The sequence below is a fragment of the Acinonyx jubatus genome, chromosome B2 (genome assembly GCF_027475565.1).
Source record: "Acinonyx jubatus isolate Ajub_Pintada_27869175 chromosome B2, VMU_Ajub_asm_v1.0, whole genome shotgun sequence".
In the NCBI taxonomy this organism is placed as follows: Eukaryota; Metazoa; Chordata; class Mammalia; order Carnivora; family Felidae; genus Acinonyx; species Acinonyx jubatus.
In genome coordinates this window covers 50,773,584-50,800,306 of record NC_069385.1, presented here as the reverse complement: position 1 = coordinate 50,800,306, position 26,723 = coordinate 50,773,584, and the positions used below count along the sequence as shown (strand labels likewise).

The 26,723-nt window shown below is 45.9% G+C and overlaps 1 protein-coding gene across 6 annotated transcripts in view; it reads right to left on the bottom strand.

The window, feature by feature from the left end:
• The window catches only part of FYN (FYN proto-oncogene, Src family tyrosine kinase), a 213,753-nt gene that overhangs the window by 50,312 nt on the left and 136,718 nt on the right, over positions 1 to 26,723 (bottom strand). For all 6 annotated transcript variants that reach the window (XM_027057070.2, XM_027057076.2, XM_027057071.2 and 3 more), the window contains 2 exons: positions 8,117 to 8,374; positions 4,080 to 4,176 (listed from right to left, as the gene is read on the bottom strand). In XM_027057070.2, the coding sequence (XP_026912871.1) occupies positions 4,080 to 4,176; positions 8,117 to 8,363 (344 nt within the window). In that variant the 5' untranslated portion in view covers positions 8,364 to 8,374. The remainder of the gene's footprint in view (positions 1 to 4,079; positions 4,177 to 8,116; positions 8,375 to 26,723) is intronic.

Below are 26,723 nucleotides of genomic sequence, written 5' to 3'. Positions count from 1 at the left end.
ACAGAGAGAGACAGAGCATGAACAGCGGAGGGGCAGAGAGAGAGGGAGACACAGAACCGGAAGCAGGCTCCAGGCTCTGAGCCGTCAGCCCAGAGCCCAATGTGGGGCTCGAACTCACGGACCACAAGACCACCTGAGCTGAAGTCGGACGCTTAACTGACTGAGCCACCCAGGCGCCCCGGAAGCATTTCTATTATAAATGCTGTATTCTTTCTAAATTTGGTTACTGCCATCTTACTGTCAGAGAGCATATCCATAACAATTTTATCACATGCTTTGCTAGGGCTCTAAACCAGGATTTCTCCTTACCAAGATGAAAAGAAAGTAGTCACTACCCTAGGCACTATTCCAGTCTGTGTAACATGTTTATTATATTTTAAAGAGTCACTGTTTCTAGCTGGTAAATCACTAGTCGTGAAATGTGAAAATGGGGTATAAAATAGAAGAATTTAAACATTTTGGAAAATGGGTTCAAGTTTAACCATGTCCAAATACACTACACTGAGCACCTATAACAGGTCAGTGAAGAACCCTTGCTCCCACGCCGGGCAGCAGCGCCGCCGGCTCTGTGCACAGGCGCGTTCATGCACTCGAGGGCCCGATGCTGGGCAGCAGCCCTGCCGGCTCTGTGCACACGCGCGTTCATGCACTCGAGGCCCCGATGCTGGGCAGCAGCGCCGCCGGCTCTGTGCACACACACACGCACACGCACGTTCATGCACTCGAGGCCCTGATGCCGGGCAGCAGCGCTGCCGGCTCTGTGCACACGCACACGCGCGTTCATGCACTCGAGGCCCCGACGTTGGGCAGCAGCTCCGCCGGCTATATGCACACGCGCGTTCATGCACTCGAGGCCCCCACGCTGGGCAGCAGCGCCGCCGGCTCTGTGCACACGCGCGTTCATGCACTCGAGGCCCCCACGCCGGGCAGCAGCGCCGCCGGCTCTGTGCACATGCACACGCCCGTTCATGCCCTTGAAAACCCAAAGACCACCCCTGCCGTCTCCCGTTTCTGCCCCCTGACAGGGGAAGGAGTGGGAGGGCACACACGCTAGGTGTGGCAGCTGCCCCAGGGAGATCGGGGTGCCATCCCCATCCTCTCTCAGCAGACGACAGCCAAAGGCTGGGAGAGGCTGGCGGAGGGGGAAGGAGACGCAAGCCATCTGGTTCTGTATTATTACTTTGTTTGTCCTTCATGATTTCCCCTTCCCGGTTATTACCCTTGACTTCAAGATATTGCATTTGTTATAAGAACCTTATCCTTTCCCCCATAACCTTGAAAAAGGGCATTTAAATGGCATGTAGGTTGAGGAATTCCACCGGCAAGAAGGAAGAACATTAAAGGGGAAAAAAAAATCTTTGTAATACTTTCTTCTAAGAGAACAGGGCCAGAGGCTCGAACCCGTAAACACTAAAGGCCATGCATGCAAATCGTAAAATACTGATTGAGATAGATTGGATTTTCTTGGAATGTTTCTCCAAAATTTTAACTGAATGCCACTGTAGATCCTATCCAGGTTAACAAAGGAAGAAACCATGAATGTGACTTTGGCAAGAAACCATGAATGTGGCTGTGCAAGTGGCCTATGTATCTGATGCACAGATCCCCTTGCAGTGTGGAGAAAACCTGCAGAGGAAGAGCTGTGTGTGGTCCTGCCTACTCCTCCTTAGTTCTCACCTTTTACAGGTTGGTTAACAGTTCTGGCCAACTTCGGGACTGAGGGAACATTACACAGAATGGGGACGGGAAGTGGTGGGTATTTCAGAATTCACACTAAGTAGACTCTGACAAGAAGGCTTCATCTGAGAATCCAACTAGCAATGAGGAATCTTCCTATAAATCGGAAGAGATCAAAGCCAAATTCCCTTCTCCCCACCTCGCAGCCAGCCTTCCCAACCTTCACGTATCTTGAAAGGTTCGGTCCCCTCTGAGCGGCGTCTCTGGGCCTTTCCACGACCAAACCTGACACTGTACTCAGGATGCCATCGCCACATGTCACCCCTGGCTCAGCTGCCTGCTCGCTCTGCTGTGTACCTGGGCAACTCCCGGACTTGAGCCCCCCGGCTCCTCGTGTGTCAAACGAGGACCGTGAGACACAGCTCAGACAACTGCTCATGGCTGGCACACAGGAGCCTTCAACAGATGGCAACTGTGTGCTATTTAAAAAAAATTCCTGTGGCTATGAGGGGGGCGGGGCTTGCAGAGGGCAGGTAATGTTCTTCTTGAATTGGGCGGTGGCTGCACAGGCACATACAGTTTGCGAAAATACAGCAAACTATACGCTTTTAAAACACTGTGGTAAAACATGCATAGCAAAATTTACCATTTCCGCCATTTTTAAGTGTGAAGTTGAGCAGCACCAAGGACATTCACATTGTTGCGTGACCGCTACTACACACACTTCCACTATGTGGAATTTTCTGCATGTATTGGGATAGTTTAAAAAAAACAAAAACCTACCCACACCCATTAATGATGACAATACACATGATAATTAAAAGAAACCCCAACAACCCGTGGCTACTATATAGACCCTGTCTTCTCATGTCCGGAAGAGTTACCGGCCCCCAGTGGGAAGGATCCAGCTCCTGCCCTTCTTGAAGGGTGGCAAATTCTGAGAGTTGGGGGCGGTTTTGACACCTGAGGGAATTTCCTGTTACAAGGACCGCCTCTCTCTTCTGGGACATGGATGCACTGGCCCACCTCCCACTCCTTTCGCTCGAACTCTCAGGAAAGACAAAGAGCCAGGCATGCCGATCCTTCTGCTGTCACAGTTTGCTCAGGGGACAGAGTCCAGAGCACGTGGCCCTGGCGACACAGGAGAACGTGCTGGTGGGCCCTCATCCCTGGAGTGGCAATCTTCCCCAGTCACTTGGGAGCACTCACAAGGAAAACTTGAGGTACAGTGACTTGCTGACGGCACGCTACCTTTTTCTCCTTCTCCTATCTATCTATTTATTTATTTTAAAGTAAACTCTATGCCCAATGTGGGGCTCGAACTCACCACCCCAAGATCGAGTCGCATGCTCTACTGACTGTGCCAGCCAGGCACCCCCACCACCACACCATCATTTTCTTCGAAGCCTGAAGTTTTCTGGCAGGCACACTGCCTTAACCTAATAGAGGCAATATTGAAAAACTACAGGGAAAGGGAGCCTGGGTGGCCCAGTCGGTTAAGCGTCTGACTTCGGCTCAGGTCATGATCTCACAGTTTGTGGGTTTGAGCCCTGTGTCGGGCTCCGTGCTGACAGCTCAGAGCCTGGAGCCTGCTCCAGATTCTGTCTCCCTCTCTCTCTGTCCCTCCCCCCACTCAAAATAAACATTAAACATAAAAAGTACAGGGAAATATGTTTCCCTACATATGATGCCATATAGACCTATAGTTACTCTTCTTAGTGGAAGTATTAAACGTAGAATTTGAAAAGTGAGTGACTCTTACCCTTGACATTTCCCCACTGTCTGTTTAACTATTGCTCTTACTGGTCACATTTCAAATGCACACATTGCAGCCATTCACAAGTGGGCGAAATAGCTTCTCCTTCCCATCTCATAAAGATTTCAGTCACTCGCAAATTTTCACTATGGGGAGACGCCTCCACAGGCTTCTCCAATCGGAGCATTTAGCAGTTTTGAAAACAGAAGGGACTTGTTGCCAGCCGTGAGTGAGGGCTCGGCTAGCGCAACTTGTAAGATGCAAAAAAAAAAAAAACCCCAAAAACCAAAAACCAAAAAACCCTCAAGGCAGAGAGAGGGTAATGCGAACGGCCAGCCAAGCTTTGTGCCAATCGTGTGAGGATGTAGCTCTGTAGAGGGCGATACTGGATCTTGGCCAACCTTTAAACCCCAAACACCAACTCTGCTACTACGGTATCCTCCAAAAAGCTCCTTGGACCCCAGAGCCATAAAATACTGTCCTGGTTCGCCTACCCTTCATTTCTTAAGTTACATTGCCACAAATCAATGAGTTTAGCAAGAGCTCTTTTAGCATTTCGGGTACTGAAAAGGCACAGACTGGTAACACAAGTATTCCTTCCCAACCTGAAAGACACGCATATTTCCCCTTCCCTCTCCAAACTTACGAGCTGTTCAATATTTGGAATTTTTCTCCTTTGTGAAAACTCAGGTCATCTTCCGTCCGTGCTTCATAGTCATAAAGGGCTACAAACAGGGTCACTCCTGACAACACGAAATCAAAAGGGGAGAGATTATTACACAAGGGGAAAGTAATTCCAAGAAATTAAATCTTCACTGAAGTCTCATTCTCAAAACCTACATCTAATCGGCACTGATAACAGGATGCGGCGATGTAATTCACGTGTGAAACCAGAGTTGCAGGGCTGAATGTATGCCTTGGTCTTTGTAGGGGAAGCATTACTCGATCCGACTAAAACCTAGAGTTGAAGGTGCACTTTTCTCTATGCGCCTCTGAATGAGTCCTCGGGAAAAGACACATATTAATGTCATGTCCACAGCGAAGGGGCAGCAGTGGTGGTATGGTTCACATTTGCAGAGGTCTGCAGCAGTTACAGACACCTTTTATCTGACACAAATTCTCCTCCTCTCAGGAGCCCAGGAACAGATCACTCTTTTCCCATGGTGTAACAGTAATATAGAATGAGATAGGAAACTCCTTCCTCAGCCTGGGATTCAGAAGACCCTGTCCAGAAATGTTCACCCCAGTTAGAGGATGTCTTCTTGCTCTTGGTATCTGCTATTGCTCTGGGCACTCCCTCTCTCCTATCACAAATTTGCCTATCCTTGCATTGACCTATACCACTTACCCTTCCTCATGCCTGCCCTAGGTCTTCTCATCTGGTGGACTCCCCACAGAGGCCTTTTCTGCTTTGCAGAAGTCTGCTATCAATAGTAAGAAATGGCCAGCATCCCATCTGGCCTAGGACCTCCTTCACATAGTAAGCAGAATTCTAAGATAGCATCCTCAGTGATTCCTGCCTCCTGGTATCCATGGCCTTGTGTTATCCCCCTGCCTTGAGTGCGGAAGAACCTAGTGACTTGCTTCTAACCGAGAGAACATGGCAAAGGTGATGGGACGTCCCACAGGTGATTAGGCTTCCAAAGATTGTGACTTCTGTCTTCTAGCCACTCTCTGAACTGCCATTTTGGCTTGAACACTTTGATGAAGCAAGCTGCCATGTCGGAGAGGCACACACGACAAAGAACTGAGGGTGGCCTCTGGCCAACAGCCAACGAGGAACTGAGTCCTGCCAACACCACATGAGCTTGGCAGCAGATCCTTCTTAGTTGGACTGTGAGATGACTAAAGCCCAGCCAACACACCTTGATCGCAGCTGGTGAGAGATTCTGAAATAGAGGACCCAGTTAAGTCATTCCTGGATTTCTGACCCACAGGAATTGTGAGACCGTAAGTATGTATTGTTTTAAAGCTGCTAAGTTCGTGGTAATATGCGGCAATCGTTAACTAATACATCCCATTTCTCTGCTCTTTGGTCTCTTACTTTGCTGTCCACACACTTCAAAGTACCTGATATGGTCTAAAGAATGCACAACATGGATTCCATTCTTCACCAAGCTGCCATTTTGCTGTGTCCCTAGTTCCAAGTGAACAGATGTGCCTGTGGGACCACTCAAAAACCAGAGGAGGTGGGGGCTTGTCTTTCCACCTCATCCCAAGTGGGGTTTCCCAGTAGGAGAACTGGTATTCAGAAGGTCTGACCATGCACAGCAGCAGGGCTCGTTTGGCAACTTTAGATTTCTTTGAAAGGTTGGAAGAGAAGACTGGCTTAAAACAAAGAAGTGGAAGCCTGTAGGTCATGCCTGTTCTCACTGAACACTCCGTTAACAGATTCCTTTTGTTACATAATTTGAAAACAAACCCAAGCTCCATTGTGTGGAAGACAAGGCACAGGAGGATGGATACTTCCATTCTCCCTCTCTCTCCCTGCATCAGCCTGCAAATTCTCACTGGGACTTTTATCTTCTAAGGGTGGAGGGGAGAGTCAAAGGAGGTCACCGGGGCACACAGACATTAAAGCACTAAAAGCAGTGGTGGAGAGACAGACCTGCACATGTAAGAAAGCCCAATAATACAAGGTGGTGGGGTGGGGTGGTGGGAAGTTGGGTGGCTCAGTTAGGTTGAGTGTCCGACTCTTGATTTTGGCTCAGGTCATGATCTCACGGTTCATGAGTTCGAGCCCCAGAGCCCCACGTTGGGCTCCTGGCTGATAGTGCAGAGCCTGCTTGGGATTCTGTCCCTCCCTCCTTCTGCTCCTCCCCTCTCTCAACATAAATAAATAAACTTAAAAAAAAATAATACAAGGCAGAAAAATCTACCAACATTTGGGAGCGCCATGTTTGAACTTTGAAATTTTATAAGGTGGTCTCTTATGTATATTGTCCCTGACGATAGTATAGACTCCCATGTTTAATGCCAAGTATCCCCTCCAGTGACTTTATGAATGATACCTGCAGGCACACGGATTCGTACCCAGCATTCATGAATGAACAAGGTCAATGTCTGCGTCAGTAGAATTCAGTCTGGTTGGCAAAGAACTCAGCAGGCACAGGAAGTGTGTGTCAGTGCATTTTTGGCCCTCCCCCCCCCCCCTTTTTTTTTGCTCCTGCATCCTCAGAGACAGACTTCCATAGAATGCCTCTTTCCTTCCTCCCTTCTTTCCAGGTACCTTCCGGGAAGGTAGGAAGGATGGGTGAGTGTGCTAACATTGATTCACTCATGCAAAGCCTACCTTAAAAGAAAGCTGGATCCCTTACAACACAATGACATAATGCCCAAGGCTCTGGGTCAGGTCCCCTGGATATAACTACACTGCCTTGTTGCATGCAGAGGAAAAAAAAAAAAAAGATCCCTGCTAATGCCTCAGTAGCGCCAACTCCCCAGGTGAAAAGGCACAGTGGGTCCTTATGTAAGACATCGCTTCCCAAATAAGCCAAAAGCATAATGGTTGATGTATATCTCCTTAAACTTTTGTAATAAACAGAACAATTTTAGAATAATGTCTAATATCTAGTTACCATGATTCACATGCTGGGAGAAGATTTGGAAGGCTAAGGATGCATGAGATAACTTACAAATATTTTGCAAAACATATGTCTGAGAACGTATGCCAGACATTTTACAAAGTATTAGCTAAGTCAGCAAATGTACATGGCAGTAAAACAGAGTCTTGTGGTGGGAAAGAGAAGGAAACTTAAAAAAAAAATGAAAAGGATCCCTTAAGGATACATAAGATTTTATTAAAAACATTTTTTTTTTTTTAGTTTGAGAGAGAGAGAGAGAGAGAGAGAGAGAGAGAGAGAGAGAGCATGCAAGCAGGGGAGGGGGCAGAGACAGAGAGACAGAGAATTTCAAGCACAGAGCCTGATGCAGGACTCGATCCCACGACCCTGGGATCATGACCTGAGCCAAAATCAAGAGTTGGACGCTCAACTGACTGAGCCACCCAGGAGCCCCAAGATTTGGCGCCCCAAGATACATGATACAATTGAGGGTTGGTAAACTCAGTCATATGGAAGGTGGTGGGAAGGTCAGAAAGAATTAACGAAGATCAATGGCCAAAAACTAATGCTGCCAAATGTTCCCACTAGCTGGAAGGTGACAGGCAGGCTGACAATCAGGAAGATGAGGGAGAAGGTTCTACCCATGCAAAGTGGCTCCTAACTGGGCTTTGGGAGGAAGGAGTGCATTGATATCTGGAGAACTCAAAATACACACTCAGATCTAGTCCTGGAGCTTCTGATTCAAAAGATTTTAGCTGGGACTCAGTATTTTGAAAAGCTGCTCGTCATTCCGAGTCAGCCAGCCAAGCTTGAGACCACTGGTTGGCAGAGAGTACCTCAGTGGAAGCTGTACCTCTTAACCCATGCAGGATCTGCACAGAGCAGCACTTGGGGGTCACCTCATACCACTGTGGCCAGCATTTTCATTTGCCCATCAAGCCTTATGTTCTTTGTGTGTTTTTTGTTCTTGTTTTTTTTTTTTTCTGTTTTCCAGCCCCTCATCTGGCAGCAGGTGGGTGGAGACTGATGAAAAACTTAACGCTAAGTCCTTAGTCAAAGGAAGCTGACGGGAACACAGATGTTTAATTGTCAAAAGAATTAAGAACAGCTCGATTCTTACCCGTTCCTCCCCTGGTACGCAAGGTCCCAGTGTGAGATGAAGAGTTCACACCCCCAAAGACAGTGAGTCCTTGGCCCCCGGCTGCATGGAAGTTGTTGTAGTTCGGGATGGAGGTCACGCCGAAGCTGGGGTAGTGCTGAGGAGTGGGGTCTGTGCCATAGCGGTACCCGGAGCTCTGGTTCAGGCTGCCATCCCTCTCCTCCGTCAGTTTTGTTGCTTCTTTATCCTTACATTGCACACAGCCCATTATCTAAATTCCTGCCGGAAACAAAAAGGAGGCATGTGAACTTGGATGCTCCTTAGTTGCTGGGTGGTTGGATTAAAGAGGAATCATTTATAAGGCTCATCCCTGGATGCTTCAGGCCTGTAAGGGACAAGAAGAAAAGCAGCGGCTAGACTTTATGGTTAGAAGCAATCTCGGTGCCCCTGACAACCACACTTGTTCCCCATGTGCTCTGGGTGATGGGATCCACCCAGAGTATGGTCACGAGGCAGCAACTCCCTCAAATGAGGTCTACACCCCTTAAAATTCTGTAACACTACATACCTGCCTAAAGACAATCTAATACTACTTCTTATGCTTTTCTTTAGTCACCTAAAAGAATAGTGTACACTCTATAAAGTGAGCTTTTGCAATATTAGAATGAAAACCTGTATCATGGCCCCCCCAAAAAAATCTAAGGAAGAGCAGGGAGGAGTGCTGGGAAAGCCAGAACACAGCTCCTACAACAGCTCATCATACCTCTTCCCTCACGGGTACCCATTCTTGAGACACACACTTGGTAAATTTTAAGCAGGACGAGTGATATGTATCAAAATTAGGAAATAGTTGCCGGATGAAAAAGAAAATTGGCAGTAACTAAGAGGTCCAAGTATATTTGCAGGATGTCATCATAGCCTACAGTAACAAAATCATTTACAGCTGCTAATTAACTTTTCCAATTTCCATTAGCTTTTGACATCTTTCAAATATTAAAAAAAATCAATCCCATGTTTGAGAGTTAGTGGTAGATTAAAAACTCAAGTTGCTGTTATCCCACACTCCTTCAAATCTACTTCTCCTGTGCTCATCTCAGACACACACCACCAGTGACTGACTTGCTCAAGTCAGAATCCTGAGAAGCGACTTGATTTGTTTCCTTTCTACTTCTTACTCTCCTTGTCTCATGCCCTACTATCTAAACATGCCAAACTTCTCAGTTCCTTAAAGGTTCCATTTCTTCTGCTCTCCTTCAGGCCTTGGAACATGGCCTTGAACATTCTTTCCTGATGTGCAACAGAGCCTTCATGTTCCAGGTGAGACCGCTTCCTCTGCAAAGCCTTCTCTGACCCCCGTACCCACCCTCCACATCTAGGGTGATGCTGTTCCTAAGTGCTTCCACGGCATCCTGATTTCCCCCATCATGGCACCTCTTGCGCCATATTGGAACATGGTCTGTCCACCTGTCTCATTACCCAGTGGACTGTGGGTTCCACCAAAGCAGGGCCCTGTCCATTTTTGTCATAGCTATAATGCAGTGCCTGACACGTGGTAGGTCTTCAATAAACAGCAATCAAATGAGTGAAGATTCTCCAGTCCAGTATGTTTCTCTTTCACCCTTTCTCTCTGCATCAAGACCAACCCTTCTCTCAGTGGCCTACACTAGCACTTGACCTTGCAGTTCTGAATCTATTGGCATGTGTGACAAGTAAGAAGGATTCAGAAATACAAGGTTAAGTTGGTTGAATGGTCCTACTTTGGACTATAATACCCTGTCAAGTTGATGGGGGTAAGTACAACATGCAATGGATGGCCCTGCCACAACTCTGAAAAGTGGCCCATATGAAACCAAAGGCTCAAATAAGAAACACATTGGCATCACGAGTAATTACACGTGTTCACTGGGGAGGGCAAAGCTGGTACAGGAATGGAAGGGACTTGAAGTAGTGGAGGAGAATGAAAGAGCCAGTTTTTCTTAGTATCTTGCAATCCAAAGTGGGGAGTGCCACATCAGATACAGACTCTTGGGAGGGGCGTGGGGGGTGGAGGGGGGCACTGTTCTGAACACTGCTTTTCTGGGGAACAGGGTCATGAAAGCAGCATCAGACTGCTCTAATGTCCTCTCACATTACACATTTCAATAAATACCTATTGAATTCAATGAATTCAGTTGAATTCAATGTCAGTTCCTGAGAATGGAAACGTCTGGAAATGAGCCGCCTACTGCTTGAGCTGAGATCACCCAATCTGGAACACATTTACACGTAAATCATTCGAGATGAACTTACAGTGTACTGTGTCCAACACGCTAACTTATGGTAGATGAATGCAATTTTAACAAATTTCCAATAGGAAATGCAAACGCTGTCCGAGGCATGATTTATGGAAGGAATTTCATCGTTTGTTGTTGCTATTGCTTCATAAGATTGATAAATATCTTGCTCGCTTTATATTAACTCTTTCATGGCAGAAAGTTCAAAGGTCAGACAGAAGACAGTTCTTGTTCCAGGCGCCTTTTTCAGGGATTTCAATGATCTACTATAATTAGAAGATGTAAGACCTGAATCACAGAAGCACATCATTTACACCAGTGGTTCTCAGCCGGGGGTGACTTCACTCCCCTCACCCCACCCCCTTTACTCTCCAAGGGACATATTAGGCAATATCCACAGACATTTTCGGTTGTTACAACTCAGGGATAAGAGGTACTACTGGTACCCAGTCGGTAGAGGCCAAGAATGCTGCTGATAAACATTCTACAATGAACAGGACAGCCTCCAATAACAAAGAATTAACTGGCCCCAGATGTTAACAGCATCAAGGTCAAGAAATCCTGCCTTATGAAGGAGAAAGAACTTATATCTTTATCTTTGAAACAGCGTAACAGCTGTTTCCCTTACATGTGTGCGATCGGCATGCAATCCAGAATGATAGGCACTCTAAGTAGAAGGAAGCCATTTAAAAAACTGACACGAAATGCTGATTCTTCTCTAGAAGCTTACTCCTTGGGATAGAGAAAAGAAGCTAGAACCAATGAGAACTCCCATTACAAACTACTCTTCCAACTCCAACAAAACAAAATGCTACATCAGAACCCCACTGAAAACAGGACTAAGGAAAAAACCAATCTTTCAAAATCCGCTAAGAAAAGGTATTACCACTGTAAGAAACAACTAATACCGTCCATATGACTCTATGAAATAATGAAAGGAAACAAATAGTAAGCTCCTTGCAGGCCGGGATACTCTTCGGTTTGGTTTTGTTATTACATGCCCAGGGTCCAGAACAGTGCCTGGCACGCTGCAGGAGCTCAATAAATATTTGTTAAATGGTTAGAATGCTAAAAAGCAACACTCAGTCAAAAATCATTTGGAAGAAAACGATTCTTTTTTGTAGAAGGGGCAGCTCTGTTACCACTTCATGTATGTGCAATTTTGAGTAGGAAATGTTTCTGCACGGATCTTGCTTACTCTTCCTTTCACTGACAGACATGAAGAAACCAAAGTAAGTCAGTAAATGCAGGCTCAAGACATTAAAAGTTAATTGCAATGAAAATATTTTTGTAAGAACTTGTGGTTTTCTTCCTCCCACTTGGGGCAGTCAGACCAACCATCTCCTGATGGAAGAGTCAGAAGGTGCTCCATGAGCCGTACTCAATATGACTTCAGGCTCCTTGCCACAAGGCAAACCTCTGAGCATTCGAGTTAAAATAAAAACATCCTCTCCACATATACAGTTCTGTGGTGTGGCATTTATGGCCAACGGCCAAGGCTGTAGGTCCATTATGAACATATAGCGTACTAACAGACTTGCCCTAGATCTGTGGGACACTGGGAAACGCTGAATACTGCCATCCCAAAAGTGGGGCCCTGGAGTTACTCTGATAAGTAAATCATATACTATGAACTCATGACCATCATTCTCTGCGTGTTGTATACCTAGACAAAACTGACTGACGAACTCTGACCAATAAGATCCTATGACTGTGGTCGAGGTGTCTGGATTGTAGCCGTGAAGCTGCCCACCCCCTGCGCCCCCCTAACTCCTGCCATTCTTCAATCCTTTGGCAAAACTAAAGGGCTCTGTTTCTATTATGCAAGTAAAACCCGATTTACATAAAATTTCCTGAGTCCTGTGGATCTTGTATGCGCCAACGGCATTACGCAACTCAGGAAAGAGTTGTCGAAGAGAGAATCCAAGGATCGTCACACCCTGTTCGTGTGAGTCTGGCAGACATTGTCAACTGATCACAGCACTTTCTGGTGCTATGCCACATGTGGCCTCAGAATCCTTCTCCATATAGCCCTTGGGTGATTGACTGAAGCCGCCATAAAAGATGGAATCTATCCACTACTCTGGGCATAGGCTGCTTTGATCCAGAATGAGTCCGGTTGAACATCTATTCCCTTCACTGATGCCACAGACCATAGTCTGGTTTGCTAAGTGCACGTTAAACGCAGATACGCTCACACTTCCTTGTATGCCAACCAATAAAGCAACACCTGTATACTCAGGATTTCTGAGAAGATTTCTGGTGTGTACGAGAGCTACGTACCAAAAAGGGGAATAGGCTACTGGCAGTTGTCTGCAAAAGCAAATTACCTTCTCTTTTTTAAAAAAAATTTTAAATGTTTATTTATTTTTGAGAGAGAGAGACAGACAGACAGACAGACAGGCAGGCAGAGAGAGGCAGGCAGAGAGACAGAGAATCCAAAGCAGGCACCAGGTTCTCAGCTGTCAGCACACAGCCTGATGCAGGGCTTGAACTCATGGACCACAAGATCATGACCTGAGCTGAAGTCAGATGCTTAACCAACTGAGCCACCCAGGCACCCCACAAATTACCTTCTCTTGAGACACATAAACTTGAAGGCAGAGGAGAGATGGCAGGAGGAAGAGAGGTGAAAATAACAACCATTTTAATTTCAGCAATTTGAGCACTTTTGCACCAGAAACCAACCCAGGTGGATGTGGAGAAGCGAGAGCCCTGAGGCAGAAGTCCATCCTTGCTGTTGATTGCCCCGACTTTGAAGAGTGACAGGTGGAGCCACACTGGCCTGTACTTTCAGGTGGCATGTCTCCTGGTGGTATCCCTCACCATCCCTATAGCTGGTCTCCATTTTGCCTGGGTGAAAATCATAACACAAGCGAAGGAACAAGGAAGGGCACCTAGAAACCAAACAAGCAATGGAGATGGGGACAGCTGAAAAAGAACTCAAAGCTGCATTGTAGATCAACTGCACAGTCTCATACACTTCTCTGGGAACACAGCAACAACTATAGTTTAATGAGCAACCATCCTTTTCTGGTCAACAATAATAACATGAGGCAAAAGGAGAAGATGTGGCAGAAAGCACTGGAAATGACTTCTGGATAGAAGATTCATGACAGGGGGTTCTTGATCCTTTTCAAATTGGAAACACCCACAAGAATCAACCTGAGGTATCTTGCTACATTCTCCATAGAGAAAACAAATCCCTTGAAAGTCTAAAGATTGGTCTATTTTATTTGGCATGGTTGACTTTAACAAAGAGTAATTATCCCATGTGGATTTGGCCTCATCAAATGAGCCCTTGAAAAGGACTGGGCTCTCTCTGGAGAAGTAGATACAAAGTGTAAGAGGCATTCCAGGGAAGGGATGTTCTCCAATGCTGGCTTTGCAGATGGAGGGGGCTATGTGGCCAGAAACACGAGTGGCCTTTAGGAGCTGAGAACAGTCCCCACTTGGCAGAAAGCAAAGAAATGGGAACCTCAGTCTTAAAACTACAAGGACCTGAAGATAGATTCTTCCCTAGTCAAGACTCCAGAATATTGTTGGCCAACACAGCTTTGGGAGCAGAGAGGTCAGCCACACCATACCCACACTCTCAGAACTGTGAGTTAATAAATGGCGGCTGTTTAAGCTGCTACATTTGTGGTAATAGTTACACAGTAAGAGAAAGCTAGTATATATTTTGGTGGCATGGGCACCACTGAGATGAAGGCTCCAATGTTGGTAGTGATGACCGATAGCAAAGGAGGGCTCCCTGCCAGCCAGGTACTATGCTATGTACTAGAACATGCCATCTCACTAAATTCTCATGACAATCCTAAGACGGAGGTATTATTTCCCCTCACTTTACAACGGAGGAACGGAGGGTTATGAGACTTTGCCCGCAGCTCGGTTAGGGGTGGAGACGGGATCTGAAGCTAGACAGACTGATCCCATGGCTGGCACATGGAGCCTGTAGACCAGAGTTGCTTTCTGTCCCATGGACTCTTGGCCGGTCCATGCCAGGGTTTGGGTGTGAGGTAAAAGGAGGGGAAGAGGGAGAGGCCTGTGGGGATGGCCCCCTGGTTCTACAGAACCTAGCTTCATGTGTGTGACTAACGGGGGCCCTGACATCAGAGACTGGGCCACATTCCCCACATTCACACGCTGCCTCAAAACTGTGGACTCTGTGAGGGTGCTGGGACCATGCCAGGCCTGGTGAGTCACCAGCTTCCTTCAGGTGGTGTGTGTGTGTGTGTGTGTGTGTGTGTGTGTGTGTGTGTGTGGTGTGTGTGTGTGTGTGTGTCTGTGTGCTGGGGGGGGGTGGTTCTTAATGAACGTTTGAGCCAATGCACTGAAGCTCCCCTTAGTTTCCTGATTACTTCCTAGATGTGGCGAGTGTTTATATACACCATGGAGGAGTGAGCGAACACCGGTTTCCTTGCTATAAGTGAGCTTTCCTACTGCATTCAAAACATGATTTGCTTTACAGGCAGAACTTTCTGGAGCATATTTACTGCATAACCAGAGCACATGCAATGCCTCCTCCAAGCACAACATAACAGATTTCTGCTCTTGGTGGCGCCGTGAGGGAGAGCCTCCCCCACCAAACACGAGCAATAATATGTCACATCTTTGAGGTGAGAAAACTGAGGTGAACTCAGGAACATACACAGGGTGGATGGGGCAACATGCAACAGTGGGAGGAAGGAAGGAGCCCATCTAAAAATCAGATCGAAGCTTTGCTTTGGAAATGAGAAGAGGTGGTGTTGGATGATCATTTGTGCATTCTCACAAGTATCACATTACTTTAGGAAAAACACCGCCTTCCTGGCACCTAGAATATTTTCTGGCTGCCCCCTCCCCCACCGCCCCTACGGCCTGTCTGGTCCGAATGACCCCCGAGACGAGAAGCAGTGGCTCACACCCCTCCGGCATGTTCTCTTTTCTTTTCTGTAAAACCTTCCATCCCCCCGCGCCCAGAGATTCAAAAACACTTAAATACAAAAGAAATGGAAGCATTAGACCCCAATGGTGAGATTTAACACTGCAGTCAACGAAAAGCTGGAGCCGTTCCCAAACCCAAATGGCCAAATGAGGTTTTAACACCAAACTGTGGAAAGGCTCCAGAAGGAGGAAAGAACATTTTCTTCTTACAGTCACTTCACTTTGGATCTCAGGGCTAAGACAAGGGTGCAATGGTGATAAAAAAAAATAAGGATATGTTGTAACTGTCTACGCCAGAGGGTTCAGAAAGAATTAGAACACAGATTGTCAAGTTTTTCAGACCTTCTCCCACCCTTTTTGGGAGGGGAAAAAAAGGTTCCTTTGTGGTTACTATTAACATTTTATCTTATTTTTATTGATACATCATTCACATACCATAAAATTCACCCTCTTAAAGCGTACAGCTCAGTGGTTTTTAATATATTTATCGGGGCACCCGGGTGGCTCAGTCGGTTGAGCGTCTGACTTCGGCTCAGGTCATGATCTCACAGTTTGTGGGGTCGAGCCCTGCGTCAGGCTCTGGGCTGACGGCTCAGAGCCTGGAGCCTGCTTCGGATTCTGTCTCCCTCTCTCTCTCTGCCCCACCCCCACTCATGCTCTGTCTCTCTCTGCCTCTCAAAAAAAAATAAACGTAATTAATAAAAAAATTTTTTTAAATATATTTACAAAGGAAACCATTGCCACTGTCTACTTCTAGAATATTCTCATTACCCCTCCAAAGACACCTGTACTCTTTAAACAGTTATTCCTCATTTCCTTCTCAGCCTTACCCTTGGCAACCAATGATTTTAGTTCTCTATGGATTTGCCTATTTGGATCTGCCATAGGAATGCAATCATATAATATGTGGCCTTTTGTGGCTGGCTTCTTTCGCCTGGCATAACGTTTTCAGGGTCCATTCACTTTGTAGCATGAATCGGTTACTTCACTCCTTTTTATGGCTTGAAACTATTCTGCTGTGCTGATATTCCACTGGTTGTTTACCAATCGTGGGCTGATGGACATTTGGACTGTTTCCACTTCTTGGCTATATGAATAATGCTGTTACGAACATTCATGCACAAGCTTCTGTGTGGACACATGCTTTCAATTCTCTTGGGTTAATATTTTAATATGTAAGGAATTTATATAGATAAGAAAGACCCTAAGATTAGGTAAATGGGAAAGCATGTTAATTGGCAATTCAAAGAAAGGAAGAAGAGCTTGTGAAACTTACAGAAAATGTTCCCTTCAGGAGTAATCAAAGCAGCACAGGGTAGATTAACGAGATACTTTCACCTCTCAATTAACAAAAATTTCAAAAGGAAGTCTGCCCAGTAGTGATGAAGGTCCCCTGGAATGCCTGTTCTCATATACTGCGGATTGAAGACCAGAAGCTAGTGTTTAACCTTTTCATAAACCAATCCAACAATACTGTTACAGAAACCTTAAAAATGGGCCTGCTCTTTGTGAGTCTGGGCTAAAGAGATGCTTTTTGACAAATGACACGAGAAGAGGTCCTATGACGTATTTATAATTTGAGAAGTTAGAAAACTTGAACAAGAAGGTAATGGCTAAGTAAATTGTACGGCATGCCATAATGTAAAGTAAAACAGAAATGAGAACTTACGTTTACAGAAAATTATTAGTAATACGGAAAAATGCTTGTATTATATTAAGAAAGATCACGTGATTGTGACTATATGACAAATGCCTAAGAAATTGGAAGGAAAGACGAAGATGCTTGCTTGTGGTGTGCAGGGGACTGCTCTCTCTTCTGTTTTCTTTTCTTTTTTTTGTTCTCAGATTTTTCTGTACTGAGAAAGCACCATTCTACAAGAATACATCACTTTTTTCAAATAGGAAAGATCCCTTTAACCTTATCAATCACTGATTCAATTTGTATGTAAGTTGACCACAACCACACATTGAGGAGGTACGCTTTGTGAACTGAAGAATTAAGAGAGGGAGAGAGGGAGAGAGAGTGGCTGATTCTAAAATCTGTTAAGAAGTAACCTCTCCTCCTGGGAGGTTTAAAAGATGGAAGTCACCCAAAAGACAGAGATTTCTGAGTGGGTTTTCATAACGTCGGGGCTGGGAAGTGGGCAGTGAAGGCACACTGATGGGCAGCCACAGAAATCTCATTAAGGGCAGATTAAGCAAAGCCATAACCTACAATCAACTCAGAGGACCATGTAGGTGGCAAGTGGCAGAATCTGGGATAAAAGAACCAGAAGTGGGGTGGCTGGATCAGTGGCTTCTTGAGAACCTTCAGGCTCCAAGCTGGTAGGTACCTGGGGAAATCCAGTAAAGTCGGAATGACAGTGCTCTGAACAAGTCAACCTTGGAACACAACCCACCAGCTCTGGTTATTAAGGCCCATGCAAGACCTCTCTGTGGGCAAGGGCCTGAAGACCACACGCTGGCACGGTGCTAAGGGGGTGAGGAGAATGAGGCAAAGCATTTTTGTTCTCTGGATGCTTGCTGTTGGTGGAGACAAGGGGACTTACTCAAGGTTACCAGGCAGAAAAATTCTGTACTTCCCTCTCACTTTTCTTCTCATTGCCCTTACCCTTTTCTGTTGGAACATTCAGCCTGGCCATTTTGATGATCTGACTTCTGACTCTGACTAGAATTCCCCGTCCCTAGAATTTGGCACAATCCAAGCAGGGCATAGAATAGTAACCAACACTGGTTTATGCGACCTGAAATTTTTCAGGAACATAGAAGACACAACAAAGATGCTTCTTTCTGATGTCGGTATTTGGTCAAGCATCTTTCCACTCTCCTTGGCCCTGTTATATTAAAACAACTAGAGGAAGACAAAAATAAAAATGTGGGCTTCCTCTCGTGAACTGGCAAAAGGAAACGGGAGGGTCAGTGTCACATCTGGGCCACAGTGGCAGAGAGTGGCTTTCTGGGCTGAACTGGCCCAGGGCCCAAGGGTCAGGGTGTCACCTGGCAGAGCCACAAGAAAGCACATTAGCACAAAGCAGCTGTGTGAACAGGCGTCATCCATGCCCCCTGCCCACCGATGTGGAGAATGAAAGCTGAGGAGGTTCGCTCTCCAAGTCCAAACAAAAACCCTCTCTGCCAATCTTTCTAGTCTCTGTGGAGGTTCCCTGCCAGATGATTCTGCAAATGTGGCCTCATCCCTTCAGAAAACAGTGAATTCTCTTTCCCTTGAATTCACCAGTTCCAGTCGAGAAGATCTATCCATTCCTTTAAAGAAACAGAATAGACTTTGAATAAGGAAATTTTGCCTTTCTTCTTTTTGCCCTCAAGCTCCTGTTTGTGTTCCTGTCCCCACGAGACCTCCTTTCCACTGAGAACTTCTCTGGTTATGAAGTCAGAGCCCATCAAAATCTACTGCCCTGAGAATTTGGTTGTAAAGCCATTTGCATTGTGTTTTTGGCACTGAGGCAGATGTCTTTTCTTTGAAGACTGACATGAAACCCCGTCCGCCCCTCCCCTGGATCTTTATGTTGGCACTTTCTCAAGTTGCGAGGAGGAATCGGTAACACTGGCAGCCATAACTTTTGCATCCCTTGCAGTGGTTTAGAATTTCAAAGCTTCTCAGCAGCTGTTTTGGTGTGAATGCTGATAAGAGTAGGGCTTCAGAAAACATGCCCCTAACTCCGTGGCCTTTACTGGGACAAGGAACAACAGTGACAGTGATAATGGGAACAAAGGGAACACAGAGGCCGGCTGCCTCTAGCCAGCCTCCCCCTACCACTTCCTCCCCGAAAGGGAGTGATGAGTGTCTCCGCCTTCCCTTCAGCTCACTTTCCTCAGCCCTGGTGAGCCCAGGTCGGCTGCCTAGGCGGTGGCTGCGTCAGAGAGGCCCGCACAAGAGCTCTGCACTTGTGAATGCAAGCTGAGGGCCAGCAGAGACGCAAGCACATTAAGGAGGGAGATATCGTAAGCAAGAGGAAGAGAGCGTGGAACTCACTGAAGGCCGTCAGTGATGCCTTCCCCAGCAGCATGTAAAAATGGCATCTGGAATGACAAACTGTGGCCACTCTGTGTGGGAGGAACACGTGTTACTAGACCACGTGCTGACGGCCTACTTGGCACCAGACAGAAATCCTGTCAACAAATCTGAAACGCAAAGATGTGGTTTATATACCAGTATACATTTTGTAAACACTAGTGAGTTTTCACTTGACATGTGAATGAGGCAGAGTATGATTTTTTAGCGTGTTGTCTTGCACAGTAATTGGACTTGAGGTTTTCTCCTTAGAGAAGACAGCACAGCAGCTGACTGTCCCCTGGCAGATTCTGCTATCAGATAGGGCTGTCCTTGGCCTGAAGGGCAAGGGACGCAGCCTTGCAACCTCGAGGCCCAAACCCACATCACTGAGAGTGAGTAGTGGGAGGATGAGGCATGTGAAGGGTGTGGCGGACTGCTAACTGTGCCACCGGATCCACCCCCTTCCTCCCGGGCAGGGCCTATGGCTATGCACCTGAAGACGCCACTTTCAGACTCCCTTGCAGCTAGGTTTGGCCATTTTTCATTCTGGCCAACTGGTTGAGAATGGATGTGATATATTCAATCCCCGTGCCTTTAAAAGAGAGTGGGCTGCTCTCCCTTCTCCATTCTCCTTCCTACTTCCTGTGGGTTGGAAAGTGGACGGCGTGCTGCTGAATGGGCTTCAACCACACGGAGGATGGTAACCCAACAGGGAGTGGCAGAACTGTAGGACAGAGGACCCTGGGCCCTAGATGGTCTTGTGGGGCACAGCTGCTCACTCTTCCTAGGGTGTTGATCTCTGACCCAACACGGGAGAGGCATGAATGTGTACCTTGTGTGAGCCACTGGTTTTTTGGAGGGAGGAGTGAGTGGGGTCTTTTTGTTACAACAGGTAGCCTGTTCTCTAACACAAGGAGAAAGTAAATTTAACACAGAGGTGAAGGACGGCTCTGCTGGTCACTTGTTTGGTTTTTTCCCCCATGGCCTCTAGAACCAATAAGAGCTTCTGACCTCCTTGGATACTGACAGTTAAACTTGTAGTAAGATAGCTTAGTAGTATAACGACAGTAACAAATTGTAACAATAGCTACCATTTATTGAGAACTTATTTTATGCTTGGCACTTCAAAGATGGTATTTCGTTTAATCCTCAGAACAACCCTGAAAGGGTATTTCACAGTTCAGGAATCTTAGGCGCGCAGAATTTAAGTTAACTTGCCCGGGGTTACCCAGTCAGTGGGACCTGGATCCGTTTCTAAGGCAATCACATCCTCTTCCTACTACCCCATGCTTCCTCTTGAGAAGCATGCCTGCTCCTAGCCATTTTCTTTATTCTGTTTGAAAAGAACAAAGATTGAGAGATTTAACAGTGTGATAGGAGCTGGGCATTGCTGTGTCCTACCGTTATATTATTGTTCACACTAGGGCTGCAAGTGCTCTTTACGTGTTTTTTTTTTTTTTTTTTAAAGTTTATTTTCTGTGAAAGAGAAAGAGAGCAAGCGGGGGAGGGACAGAGAGAGACGGAGAGAGAGGATCCCAAGCAGGCTCTGTGGTGTGAGCACGGAGCCCAATGTGGGGTCCGAATCCACAAACCATAAGATCGTGGCCTGAGCCAATACCAAGAGTCAGATGGCTAACCGACTGAGGGACCCAGGCGCCCCTAAGTGTCCTTTTCTTTACAGTGATCCAGCTTAGGACTGGCTCCTAAGTCTCCAGGCCATTTCCGTCCTGGAGTAGCGGGGCTCCTGGGTTAGAGAAGGGCTGGGGGCAGTGGCATGGCCTGGGAGAAGGCTGCGAGTAGCCACGTGGTGCACAACCTATCACCTGACGCCGTGGAGCTCAGCTTCCTTCTCGCTTGAACGAAAGGCCTCAACAAGGAGCTCTCAGGAGTCATACCAAGCCTAACACTCCTAAAGGAGCCCAGGGCCCTCCTGTACACATTCGAGCAGAACTGAGTCTACGCACACGCACAGCCCGGCTCTCGACTCTCCACAGCCCTAGATGAATGTTATCAATCATGAGGACTCACTGAGCGATCTGACCAAGTGGTCAGGTTTGGCTATGAACGCTCAGATATCCCCCCTGCTACTACCAGAGCCTGCACCATGCATATTATGAAAGCTTTAACGATGGGATAGGACCTAGGCATTACTACACCCTACAGCTTTGATTTCATTGTTTGCACTATGGCTTGAAGCGTTCTTTCATACTATGATTCTCAGAAGACCCAACTCGGCCCTCCACTTCCCTTTGCTGCTACGGTGAAGAACAACTTATGGTATGGCACAACCAGCTCGGGTATTTGAGACCTGCTTTTGACCCACTTCCCCCTCCTCACAGGGAGGCTCCAATTCTGAGTCTTCCCTTGGATTGCTAGGTATAGCTGTTCTCCTGAGTTGCCTGAGATGAGGAAGTTACAAAACAACAACAACAAACCAATAAGAACAAAGAAGAGTCTCCCACCCCTCTCAAGTAAAAGTTAATCAGAAATCACCACAGTAACAAATCCCCAGTTTTCAATGATTTCATTTTCCTCGCATTCTTGTCTTTCTTTTTATTTACAGTCAGCCCTACCTCCAGCCTTTATTCAGTAAACATATTTTGCTTATTTCCTCTCTGTGTGACAGGCACTGTGCAAAGGGTTGTGAATATGGAGTCAAGTAAACAAGCCCTGCCCGTGAGGAGCTTCTATATACTTAGGAGGGAGATAGTCAAATCTGCATTTGGGGTGGGGAGGGAGCACAGAGGACCCTGAATTCATCCAGGCCAGCAACCGTGAGATAACTGGTCCAGGTGAGGATGGGATGGGACAGCACATGAGAGCATAGAGGTGTGATACAGCATGGTTCCATGTGGTTTATTGGATTTGTTCCCATGCTTAGAGAGCACTGAAACATGTGCATGTCGCAAAGCTCTAAGAGTGAAGGGGCCAGGTTCCTGCTCAAAAGGAGCTTGTAGTTCAATGGAATGGATATAAGCACTAGGAAGGTGGCTGGAAAGGAAGCCAGATCATAAATAACTGTGTGTCCACTCTCCTGAGCACTCACCATAGTGCCTGAACTGTGCTATGCACAATAAGCAAATGATCTTTGATCCATCAACAACAGCCTTGTGAACTGGGTATTATTATATTTTACAGATGGGGGAAATGAGTATAGGGAGGTCGAGTTACTTGACTAAAGCCCCACAGCTAGGTTGAGCTGGATTTTAACCCATGCCTGGCTGAGTTGAAGACATAATCTTAACTATGCGCTAATAGGCTAAAGTACTTGCACGTTATCTAGCTGATACTCGGTATTAAGTAGGAGTGGAACTAGGTCTTGATAGACACATAATGAAATGGGGAAGGGAGAACAGAAGTGTGGGGTGCCAGACAGTGAAGCCAAGAGTGGGAAGAGACTGCACGCAGGTGGATGGAGGCATCTGAGTAAGATGTGACTTCTTCAGCTGGACAAACAACTCCATCCATTCTAGCTACCTGTCTATGCCTAATTCATACCTCATAAATCATCCCCAACTGTGACAACACTGTAGCTTTTGTTGCACGTAAGAATAAAGATCTAGAACAGAATTGCTGCAGAGGTGATTTACTGTGGGACTACGTAAGTTACGTTTTCAGAGAGCCCTGTCATGAAAAGAAGCCCAAGATCTTTTGAGGCTGGTAGGAATGGGGGATGTGTAGCTGGGTAGATGGCTGCCTAAACACGATAAAGACAGACAACAACAGAGACAGACATCTGCAAGGCACCACACCCGGAAAAAGACAACTGTCCACTGAACAGAGCGCGTAATAGCTAATACGCAACAATGGACTGATGACTGCTGATGTCTACAAGAGGAGCCTGAAGAAGGGACTGGGGTGGAGGTGCAGGTGGGTAGAAGACGAGCAGGGGCCTGCTAATGGCAGTTTACTCCATCAAGCCAAACAGGAATGACTTTTGGCAGAAGCAGCACTTACACTGTGGCTTTGCACGGAATACGTAATACTAACCAATTCTTTACGCTAGTGTCAGAAGACGGCTTATATTTTAGCCCTGATGGCTCTGCTCACACTACAGGCTTATCATAGTCAGAGGGTGGAAGCTCTGCCCATCTACCAGCACGTCGTCAGTCAGCAGCCCTGAGCAGCAGCCATTTATTTGTGCCAGCACTAGGCAGAACTGGCCTGTCCCAAGGGCTCATGCAGAGCTCCTGTGCAGCTGCCTTACAGACTCCGGGTGACAATGACCCAAGCGTGGCTTCATACTCTGCCCCAGTTCTGGTTCAATACAACCCCAACTCACTGGGTGAGTAACAATGATACATACTTGGAATGAGCCTGGGCAACAGCTCTGTCATAATTCTTTTTGACAAAGGCTGACCTGACATGTTGATCATCAGCCCAGGCAGGAAAAAAAAAAAACCAAAAAAACGTCCTGTGATTAACCAGCCTACACGCCCTTGGTTTCTGCCAGGTCTCATCTTTAATCTGGACACACATTTCCCGAATGCACTCTCCACTAAGCCTCCCTCTTCGTTTCCCATGCATCTTGCTTTTCTCTTAGGATTTCCATTTTCTACACAGGTTCCATTCCTAAAATTAACATGTTGCTAAAAATTAGTGGATCTCTGTATCTCTTATAGAAAATTGGTTATTTATAAATAATATATATATATTTCCTGCCTTTCCAAACCCACTAAGCTGTTTACTAAGTTTGTTTTTCTTAACCATATCTCAGTTATTTCAAATCTGTATCTGTCTTCACATGCTGGCTGCTTAGTCTTCCCTTTCATTTTTTTCATTATTTCTTTTGTGCCTCAAACATTTGTCTCTTCTTTAGCTTACAACAATGGCTCGACTAAATTTCTCTTTTTCACTTTTGGCTCTGTTTGCCCGTGGCAAAACAAACAAACAAAATGTATCACTTTCTTTGGGTACCAGAGCATTTTTGCTTTCTCAGTTAGGCCAAGTAACAAAATATCATTTATTTTCAAACCAAATCAAAACAAATCTACCCCAAACTCTCCCCCTTCATTTCTCTGTTGTAATTCCAGCATAAAGAAGTGATGCTATTTATTGGCAGAATTTTCAGTCTGCCAGTACCAAGTACTGGTAAAAACGTGGAACAACAGAATTCCCAAATACTGCTGGTAGGATGTAAATTGTTAGTTACTTTAGAAAAAGTTTTAGGATTGTTTGTTCTAGCTTCGAGAAGAATGCTGGTGCAATTTTGATTGGGATTGCATTGAATGCGCAGATTGCTTTGGGTAGTATTGACATTTTAACAATATTTGTTCTTCCAACCCATGAGCACGGAATGTTTTTCCATTTCTTTGTGTCTTCTTCAATTTCCTTCGAAAGCTTTCTATAGTTTTCAGCATACAGATCTTTTACAACTTTGGTTAGGTTTATTCCTAGGTATTTTATGGGTCTTGGTGTAATTGTAAATGGGATCGATTTCTTGATTTCTCTTTCTGTTGCTTCATTATTGGTATATAGAAATGCACCAATTTCTGTACATGGATTTTGTACCCTGCGACTTTGCTGAATTCATGTATCAGTTCTAGCAGACTTTCGGTGGAGTCTTTCGGGTTTTCCATGTAGAGTAAGTATGTCATCTGAAAAAAGTGTAAAGTTTGACTTCTTTGCCAATTTGGATGCCTTTTATTTCATTTTGTTGTCTGATTGCTGAGGCTAGGACTTCCAACACTATGTTAAACAACCATGGTGAGAGTGGACATCCCTGATGATGTGTTCCTGACCTCAGGGGAGAGCGCTCAGTTTTTCCCCATTGAGGATGATATTAGCTGTGGGCTTTTCATATATGGCTTTTACGATGTTAAGGTATGTTCCTCCTATCCCGACTTTCTGAGGGTTTTTATTAAGAAAGGATGCTGTATTTTGTCAAATGCACATGTACCCCAATGTTTACAGCAGCACTTTCAACAATAGCCAAATTATGGAAAGAGCCCAAATGTCCACCAACTGATGAATGGATAAAGAAGGTGTGGTTTGTATCTAAAATGGAATACTACTTGGCAATGAGAAAGAATGAAATCCTGCCATCTGCAACAACATGGATGGAACTGGAGGGTATTATTCTAAGTGAAATAAGTCAGAGAAAGAGATCATATGTTTTCACTTACATGTGAACTTGAGAAACTTAACAGAAGACTACGGTGGGAGGGAAGGGGAAAAAGTTGTTTCAAACAGAGGGGGAGACAAACCCATAAGAGACTCTTAAATGCAGAGAACAAACTGAGGGTTGATGGGGGGGTGGGCAGGAGGGAAAAATGGGAGATGGGCATTGAGGAGGGCACTTGCTGGGATGAGCACTGGGTGTTGTATGGAAGCGATGGATCATGGGAATCTACCCCCAAAACCAAGAGCAGACTGTATACACTGTATGTTAGCCAACTTGACAATAAATTATATTAAAAAAAAAAGAAAGAAAAACAATTTTGTATTATTTAGTGTGAAAATGAAGATGCATCTATCCTAGGAGCTCCACTTCCACTCCTAGGCACATATCCTAAGGAAACATGCATAGACTCACGTAGGTGAGCCAGAGGATATGTGTACCTGCAGGTCTGGGGGAGGCCCTGGAATCTGTATTTCTTATAGTTCCACAGGCGATGTGGGGGCCTGACTCCACAGCAAGGGTCTGGGATTAAAGGCTTACAGTATCAACTCAGATCTGTGTTTGGAGCTGGGTCCCCTCCAAGGCCTGCGGTCACAGCCACAGGAAAGTTCACTGAAGAGGAGTGATTAGAAAAGGCACAAGCCTGCTAGCTGAGTAACTATGCTCTGGGTGCTGATCTCTGGTCAAAGAGAACCAGTGTGAGGACCTGGGAAAATTCATGGTCATTTCCTCTTCTTCCTTCTCTGTCAGCCCTGGCTGCCCAGGCAAGGTTCGGCTTGTGTGTTCCTCATGCAAACTCAACCTCATCTCAAGAGGTGCTTGGGGTCGGCATGATCACCATCCTTGTCTTTAACACAAAGCCCTGAAAGTGCCCACCCAGACAAGTCATTGTTCTGAATGCGGTGTTCCCCTGCCAGGAATGAGGAAACATCTACGTGAAGCTTCAGGAGAGAAGGCTGAAGGCTGAGCCCTAGTAAAGAACCATGGTTCTTCTTTTTCTTCTTCTTCTTCTTTTTTAATAAGAAACATATTTTCTTTAATGTTTTAATGTTTACTTATTTTGAGAGAAAGAGAGAGAGAGAAAGAGAGAGGACACGTATGAGAGAGGGGGAGGGGCAGAGACAGAGGGAGACAGAATCCTAAGCAGGCTCCATGCTCTTAGCACAGAGCCCGACGTGGGGTTCCATCTCACTCACCAGGAAATCATGATCTGAGCTAAAATCAAGAGTCCAACGCTTAGCCCACTGAGCCACCCAGGCACCCCTAACCACAGTTATTCTTTAACACACAGGTGGT